At 34.4% G+C, this 8,444-nt stretch overlaps 1 protein-coding gene across 1 annotated transcript; it reads right to left on the reverse strand.

Annotated features, from left to right (window-relative positions):
- Positions 1 to 1,500: 1,500 nt before the first annotated feature.
- Positions 1,501 to 5,654, reverse strand: LOC111997154 (antimicrobial ginkbilobin-2-like protein). Its single transcript, XM_065764291.1, has 3 exons — positions 4,939 to 5,654; positions 1,891 to 1,967; positions 1,501 to 1,719 (listed from the first exon to the last, which is right to left on the reverse strand). Exons 1-3 carry the CDS (start codon positions 5,652 to 5,654, stop codon positions 1,571 to 1,573), a joined length of 942 nt encoding a protein of 313 aa, XP_065620363.1. The 3' UTR covers positions 1,501 to 1,570.
- Between the last annotated feature and the right edge of the window lie 2,790 nt (positions 5,655 to 8,444).

Consider the following 8,444-nt stretch of genomic DNA (forward strand, 5'->3'; position numbering starts at 1 on the left):
CAAATGCCAAATATTTGGCACATTTACCACACCAAACACCAAAATCTCCTTTTATCAGATGTGCTAAATCCCATAAAATTTGCCACATGTGAACAGTACCGTTGCTAATTTGCAACGGTACTGTTCACATGTGGCATAATTTTTATTGTTTTTTTATTCTGTTTTCTTTCTCTCCTCTCTCCTCAGATTATTCTTTTCTCTTCACTCTCACCGTTCCCTCTCACCTCTGTTCTCTCTCACCGTTCCCTCTCACCTCTGTTTTGTTGATCTTGATCCGTCATCGCCGATCGTCATCGCCGTCATCGCCGATCCATCATCGTCGTCTCACCGGTTTCATTTTGCATCGTCATCGCCGATCTCTCCGGGCATCGTCATCGCCATCGCCAATCGGAATCGACGTGGGCATCGACGTTGAGGTGAGATCGGAGTGTTCGTCACGATCGTGGGCATCGACGTTGAGGTGAGGTGAGATCTTGATCGTGGGTTGCTGGTGTTAGTGGGTTTGGGTTGCCTGGGTTGCTTGGGTTTGGGTTGCCTGAGTTTCGTGGGTTTGGGTTGCCTGGGCTTTGATTGTGTTTTCTGGGTTTGAGTTACTGTGCTAGTGGGTGTTGCTCTGTTTTCAATGGGTTTTGGGGTGGATTGTTGATGACGGTGGTTGTGGTAGTGGTTTTACAATGGATTGTGGCTGCCACGGTGGCGGCGGCAGCAGCGGCGGCGGCGGCGGCAGCGGCGGCGGCGGCGGCAGCAGTGTTGTAGATGTTTTTTATTGTGTTAGATATATTATTTTATTGTGTAGTTTATATTATTTTAATGTGTAGTAAATATTATTTTAATGTGTAGTAAATATTATTTTAATGTATAGAATTGGAGTATAGAACATCTGATAAATGGTATGTTGTAAAATGATGTTGTAAAATAATAAAGTAAGTCTTTAATGTGGTAAAATGGCATAAATTATGCCACAGCTGATAAGGATGCTCTAAGGTACTATACATAAGTTTTGTCCTTTTTTATTAGCCACTAAGTTGGGGCCTTATGGGCATGGTGAAGTGGAATGGAGCATAACCAGCAGAATGATACGGGGTGAACCATACAACTCTATTTAGGGAAATTTTTATCAGGTACTATATATGATAAAAAATAAAAAATAAAAAAACTATTGTAATCCCATTTTCTATAATTAGCCGTTCACTTCTGTGAACGTAGGTGAGTTTAGCTTACTTTCAATACTTTTTAAACTTGAATCTCCTTTTATTTTAATGAAAAATTATCACATCATTCACTAACCAAATAAAATGTGAAAATTAAAACTCACTACTACTTAATTTCACTTCTCAGCCTTCTTTAATCTTTGTATAAACACGTCACTTCAAAAAAGATTGTCTTGTATAAACAGGTTACTTCTCAACAGACAAAAGAGAACTAAAATAAATACATTTTATTAGCAATGAATTTTACAAATACATTGGTTCAACAGAAATAAAGAATTACATAGCATTATTCCCTAGTATCCCTCCAAAAGTAAATAATTATAAACTCGCTCCTGAAATCTAGAGAACTTATATTATAATTAAGCAATAACAAACGGGTAAATCTCATATCTTATGTTGCAACTCCCACCAATAACTCTCCCTCCTTCTTTCTCATCACAACAACTAGGTAGTTGACCAATTGCATCATCAAGACACTGCAAACATTCAACGGTAGAAAGGTCCCATGTGCATTGAGCCAAGCCATAGAGTTTGGTTGATTTTCCCAGCTCTAGCTCTCCAACTGCATACCTTTTTGTGGTGAAAGATGCATCCTTGGCTAGTTGGCTCAATAACTCCCTAGTCTTCTGGTTAAATATGGTTGGCTCACTCACATTTTGCACATTCGACATGAAGAACCAGTTTTCATTATCAACTTGACCCAAGAAATCCTTGTTTGAGTACTTCAAAAGACAATTATCATACCATATTATCGCACCTTTATCATATGGGCAAAGTTTGTGAATTTCATTGCTGGCATCATTAACACACGCCTTGCAGTCTGCGGCTGCAACGTCTCCACGACAAAGAGCAATCCCATAATCCGAATTCATAGTGTTTATTTAGTGCTTGATTTAAGGCTTCCCTCTTTGTTTTCCTTTCTTTTTCAGTAAGCTGTTACCAAATTGTTGCATAATTTTAAACTTTACATTCACTCCTCCACTTGCCATTACATTTTCCGCTTTCCCTCTCTTTCAGTTTCAGGATTTGGCTCCTCAAATTTTGTTTTAATTTTAATTATTTTTTAAAATCCGATAGCTACTTTAAGTTGTCTCTCCATAATTTCAGCAATGGCATCCACTCCTCCATTTCCCAAAATTCTCTCTCTCTCTCTCTCTCTCTCAAATTCGCCTTTAAAACTTTACCAATTCAAACTTGAACCTTAATATGCTTTTTCTTTTTTTAATTTTAAAAGTTTACATAAATTTATTTCTTGTGTGTAGGGAGTTAATAGTAAATAGTGGGATTTTATTTTTTATCTGGTTTTAAATGAAGTTAGTCCTTCTTTACATGGATTTCAAGTTTAAAGGGTGCTACACATCAAGTATGGTCTCCATACGCACCGACGATGGTTAATTTACAGAATGTGAGGATAATATATCTTATTTGTGTTTTTGATAATACAATCCATTAAGTAAGCATTTGGAAAGTGCGTTTTGCGCTTCTCACATCCTGCATTTGTGTTTTTTTTTTTTTTTAGCACCTCATTTATGGGACATGAACAATGCATTTAAGCATGTGAACAGTTCAATGCATGTAAACAGTAACTTTTTTATTATTTTATTATTATTTTTAATTTACAGTTTTCAACAAAATAAGCTGTACCAAACGAAAATTTTTTTAGAAGTATTCAAATTAAAACTATTTTTCTCCAACACAGTTCTGCAAGATTTAGTTTTAAGAGGTGCAGTGGCATCTTTAGTGCATGCAATGGTTTGCAGTCTAGGCCAGATTTCGATCAGTGAGCAGAGCACTATCATCAAGTACAATGTAAATCCAAGCAGAGACCATTGGTTAACCATTTCAAATTATCTAATAGTCGGTGCCTGAAGAATGAGAAAAGAATATGAAGACACGTCAAAGGTACCATATGCCAGTGCATTGGCATCTTTAGTGCGAGTAATGGTTTGCACTATAGGCCGGATTTCGATTAGTGAGCACTGTCATTAAGTACATAATTGCAAACCCAAGCAGAGAGCAGTGGAATTAAATGGGCTAAGTTTTTTTTTTTTTTTAGCACCTCATTTATGGGACATGAACAATGCATTTAAGCATGTGAACAGTTCAATGCATGTAAACAGTAACTTTTTTATTATTTTATTATTATTTTTAATTTACAGTTTTCAACAAAATAAGCTGTACCAAACGAAAATTTTTTTAGAAGTATTCAAATTAAAACTATTTTTCTCCAACACAGTTCTGCAAGATTTAGTTTTAAGAGGTGCAGTGGCATCTTTAGTGCATGCAATGGTTTGCAGTCTAGGCCAGATTTCGATCAGTGAGCAGAGCACTATCATCAAGAACAATGCAAATCCAAGCAGAGACCATTGGTTAACCATTTCAAATTATCTAATAGTCGGTGCCTGAAGAATGAGAAAAGAATATGAAGACACGTCAAAGGTACCATATGCCAGTGCATTGGCATCTTTAGTGCGAGTAATGGTTTGCACTATAGGCCGGATTTCGATTAGTGAGCACTGTCATTAAGTACATAATTGCAAACCCAAGCAGAGAGCAGTGGAATTAAATGGGCTAGTCAAAGAGGTCGGTTTAAAGTAATGAGAAGTTCAATTGCATTGTAACAATCAAAGTAAAAAAGCACTAGGTTTATCGTGTTAGGACAAAGCATATGATGTGAGATTCAAGAAGATACGAGAATTTATTGTTACCAAAGACATTATTTTTTAGAAGATTCAAACTTGAGATAATACAGCCAATATACGTTGATGAAGCCTACCAACGCAGCCTAGTTCAAGTATTTCTTGGACTTGGCCAATGTTTATTCATGTTCATAAATGATGACATATCCCAACCTATTATTAGATGTTGGAGCTGGAGGCAAAGCAATGAGACATTTTCTTTTGGACTGAATATTCGCCCAAGTTGGAGATTGTTGTAGTTGGCTTATATTTTTTTATTGAGCAATACTTAGGTACAGTATATTTAAGTATTGTTCCTTAGGTTCTTTTTCTAAGATTCTACGATGTAGATTTTTTCTCATGAGATGGAAATATATTTTTTAGTTAAATAGTTACATGGCTAAATTTTAAGATGAGAACCTAAAGAACAGCACCTAAGGTACTATACATAAGTTTTGTCCTTTTTTATTAGCCATTAAGTTGGGGCCTTATGGGCATGGTGAAGTGGAATGGAGCATAACCAGCAGAACGATACGGGGTGAACCATACAACTCTATTTAGGGAAATTTTTATCAGGTACTATATATGATAAAAAATAAAAAATAAAAAAAAATAAAAAAACTATTGTAATCCCATTTTCTCTAATTAGCCGTTCACTTCTGTGAACGTAGGTGAGTTTAGCTTACTTTCAATACTTTTTAAACTTGAACTACTTTTATTTTAATGAGAAATTATCACATCATCTACTAACCAAATAAAATGTGAAAATTAAAACTCACTACTACTTGATTTCACTTCTCAGCCTTCTTTAATCTTTGTATAAACACGTCACTTCAAAAAAGATTTTGTCTTGTATAAACAGGTTACTTCTCAACAGACAAAAGAGAACTAAAATAAATACATTTTATTAGCAATGAATTTTACAAATACATTGGTTCAACAGAAATAAAGAATTACATAGCATTATTCCCTAGTATCCCTCCAAAAGTAAATAATTATAAACTCGCTCCTGAAATCTAGAGAACTTATATTATAATTAAGCAATAACAAACGGGTAAATCTCATATCTTACGTTGCAACTCCCACCAATAACTCTCCCTCCTTCTTTCTCATCACAACAACTAGGTAGTTGACCAATTGCATCATCAAGACACTGCAAACATTCAACGGTAGAAAGGTCCCATGTGCATTGAGCCAAGCCATAGAGTTTGGTTGATTTTCCCAGCTCTAGCTCTCCAACTGCATACTTTTTTGTGGTGAAAGATGCATCCTTGGCTAGTTGGCTCAATAACTCCCTAGTCTTCTGGTTAAATATGGTTGGCTCACTCACATTTTGCACATTCGACATGAAGAACCAGTTTTCATTATCAACTTGACCCAAGAAATCCTTGTTTGAGTACTTCAAAAGACAATTATCATACCATATTATCGCACCTTTATCATATGGGCAAAGTTTGTGAATTTCATTGCTGGCATCATTAACACACGCCTTGCAGTCTGCGGCTGCAACGTCTCCACGACAAAGAGCAATCCCATAAGTTTGGTATTGGTACCAACCCACTGAACCAAGACCAAAACCAAGGGAAGGGGTTTGGTAGTTTAGATTACCTAAGAGCTTTCTTAGGTTTGATTCATATTGGTCATTGGAAGTGAAGTTCACAGAGCTTGAACAGATATTGTAGAGAGGGATGTCTCCAAAAATAGTTTGGAGAAAGAGAGCAAAGGTTAGCAGGTAGATTGAGAAGGTGAAATGTAAGGAAGACATTTTCAGAAGGAAATGAGAGGATGATGGGTTTAAGCTATCGACCATGCGGCACTTATTTTTAGTAAATCTCAGCTGACTATTTCTTCCTAATCATTGTTCAAGTTGACAAGAAATTGTCAAAACTGGGCTGCACTATTCTTCTCCTATTCTATAGTCAATAATGGGTACGCTAATACTGCATTTTAATCAAGTTATACATTAAAAAAGTGAAAGTTCACTTCGTCAACCCTGATAATATTGAAATGCAATGCATTGTAGATCAAGATGCATGACAACATCACCAGAATAATAAAAAAGAAAGTTCTAAAACATATTATAAACTATAAAGTACCTCTCGAACCATTCTGATCAGTTCAAGGCATAAGATTTACTGAGAGAATTTAATTTTTGTGTTGATCACGACGAAATTAATCTAAAAAGTATAGACACGGTCCAACCAGAACTTTAAGACTATTGTTTTATATTTGCGAATATATACGTAGATTGTAGATTGTGATATGTTAATGATCTTACTTTGAAGGCAAGTAAGAGAATGAAGAAAAAAAAAAATTAGAGCATCCACAGCTCTAGAGCTAAAAATTTAAGGTATATTTGATAACTGTTTTTTTCCTTTATTTTTTGTTTTCAAAAACTATTTTCTATTTTTGAGACTAAAAAACTTGTTTGGCAACCTAAAATGGACAGAAAACAAAAACTGTTTTAAAAACTCAATTTGTGAAGAAAACTGAAAACATGCAAAATGTTGTTTTGTCAGTTTCTATTTTTCAAAAGTCAATGAAAATATGCATTTAATTTAATGAATCAATTTCATTTAAGAGTTAGCATTAGAGTTCAAATCCTAGTAACAATATATTTTAGTATTTTCTATTTTTTTTCTTTAAAAAACTTTTTTTTTTTTAATTTCAACTCGATGTATTGTACTACATGAAGCATTCCCAAACTTTTTGACGAAATGTATTTTGTGTTTGTTCATTACTGTTTATGGCATCAACACTAGTATTGAGCCATGCTGCCACTAGGAGTTTATCTTCCTCTACACTAAAGTTAAAGCCCCGTTTTCCTTTTGTAGAAGAGGCATTTTCAACTTGAGGTGGAGGTGGAAGTGGAGAATCAGAAATTGACATAGGAGTATTTTGAGACGTTCCCAAAAGTTGTAAGTCAATTTCTATATCCCCATTCATGATACCCGTGAAATATGTTAGGTCTCTACGTAACTCTGTGTCTCTATGTGACTCCATAAAATTAGAAGAAAAAAAATGTAAACTTCCCTGCACACAGAAAATTCCCAAACTAACATTTATATCAAAATTTAAAATACTTAGAATTATAACAATAGTACATGATTATGCATAAATACTTAATTTGACATGTAGCTTAATCTCATTAAAATGACCACAAGAAATCCTTTTTGTGTGGTTCTGTTTATGGTTTTGTGCAACAGAACATAAAACTAGGACAAGAACTTCTATTACAAGAAAACCACACAACAAATTCCTGCAAATAGAAAATTCCCAATACATTCCAATACAAATACATTTTGTCCATACAGCAAAAAAATTATTGCATCTAAAATAATAAACTGAAAGAACAAGAAAAAGAAATCATTGAACACATTCTTTGATGTTATACCCAAATCAAAAATCCCAAGCATCCACTACAAAATGATAGAGACAACTGACCTGAAGTGGATTGGCGAATAGAAGTGGTTTGAGGCGATCGGTGGCTGGGTCTAGGCAGATGGCGGCATGGGTCTGAGGCTGATTGGCGGCTTGGGACGGCTGGTGAGTCAGTGACGTCGAGCTTCGATGGCAGCGACGTTGTCGATGATCCGGGCCAGCAGCGGTAAACAGAGTGAGCTTGAGAGACCGGAGTTGAGAGATTGAGAGAGTGAGCTTCAGAGAGATGAGCTTCAGAGATGAGATGAGAGTGAATGAGAAAGAGAGAGGCACGGTGAAAAGAAAAAAAAAAAAAAAAGCATGGTATTATTTTAATCATCGGGAGAATAAATTTTTTTTTTTTTTTTTTTTTNCTATAAAGTACCTCTCGAACCATTCTGATCAGTTCAAGGCATAAGATTTACTGAGAGAATTTAATTTTTGTGTTGATCACGACGAAATTAATCTAAAAAGTATAGACACGGTCCAACCAGAACTTTAAGACTATTGTTTTATATTTGCGAATATATACGTAGATTGTAGATTGTGATATGTTAATGATCTTACTTTGAAGGCAAGTAAGAGAATGAAGAAAAAAAAAAATTAGAGCATCCACAGCTCTAGAGCTAAAAATTTAAGGTATATTTGATAACTGTTTTTTTCCTTTATTTTTTGTTTTCAAAAACTATTTTCTATTTTTGAGACTAAAAAACTTGTTTGGCAACCTAAAATGGACAGAAAACAAAAACTGTTTTAAAAACTCAATTTGTGAAGAAAACTGAAAACATGCAAAATGTTGTTTTGTCAGTTTCTATTTTTCAAAAGTCAATGAAAATATGCATTTAATTTAATGAATCAATTTCATTTAAGAGTTAGCATTAGAGTTCAAATCCTAGTAACAATATATTTTAGTATTTTCTATTTTTTTTCTTTAAAAAACTTTTTTTTTTTTTTTAATTTCAACTAACCAAACATGTTTTTTATTTCAAAAATACAAGAAAATTTTTTTTCTTTATATTCCCAAAAACAAGTTTTTGAAAACAGAAAACAAAAACTGTTACCAAACATAATCTTAGCTCTTTACCTCCACCAAAAGTTATTTTATCTATTTTACCCATACACATGTTGCAGTAGT

Source organism: Quercus suber, unplaced genomic scaffold (genome assembly GCF_002906115.3).
Source record: "Quercus suber isolate HL8 unplaced genomic scaffold, Cork oak 2.0 scaffold_21, whole genome shotgun sequence".
Lineage (NCBI taxonomy): Eukaryota > Viridiplantae > Streptophyta > Magnoliopsida > Fagales > Fagaceae > Quercus > Quercus suber.

What these genes read in the sequence shown, in the direction of transcription:
- LOC111997154 (XM_065764291.1), bottom strand. Translation starts at nt 5,654, where the DNA reads ATGTCTTCCTTACATTTCACCTTCTCAATCTACCTGCTAACCTTTGCT. An exon ending in AGATATGAGATTTACCCGTT is followed by an intron (nt 1,968 to 4,938) that starts TGTTATTGCTTA and finishes ATATGATAAAGG; the next exon opens with TGCGATAATATGGTATGATA. An exon ending in TCAAGTTGATAATGAAAACT is followed by an intron (nt 1,720 to 1,890) that starts GGTTCTTCATGT and finishes TGGCTCAATGCA; the next exon opens with CATGGGACCTTTCTACCGTT.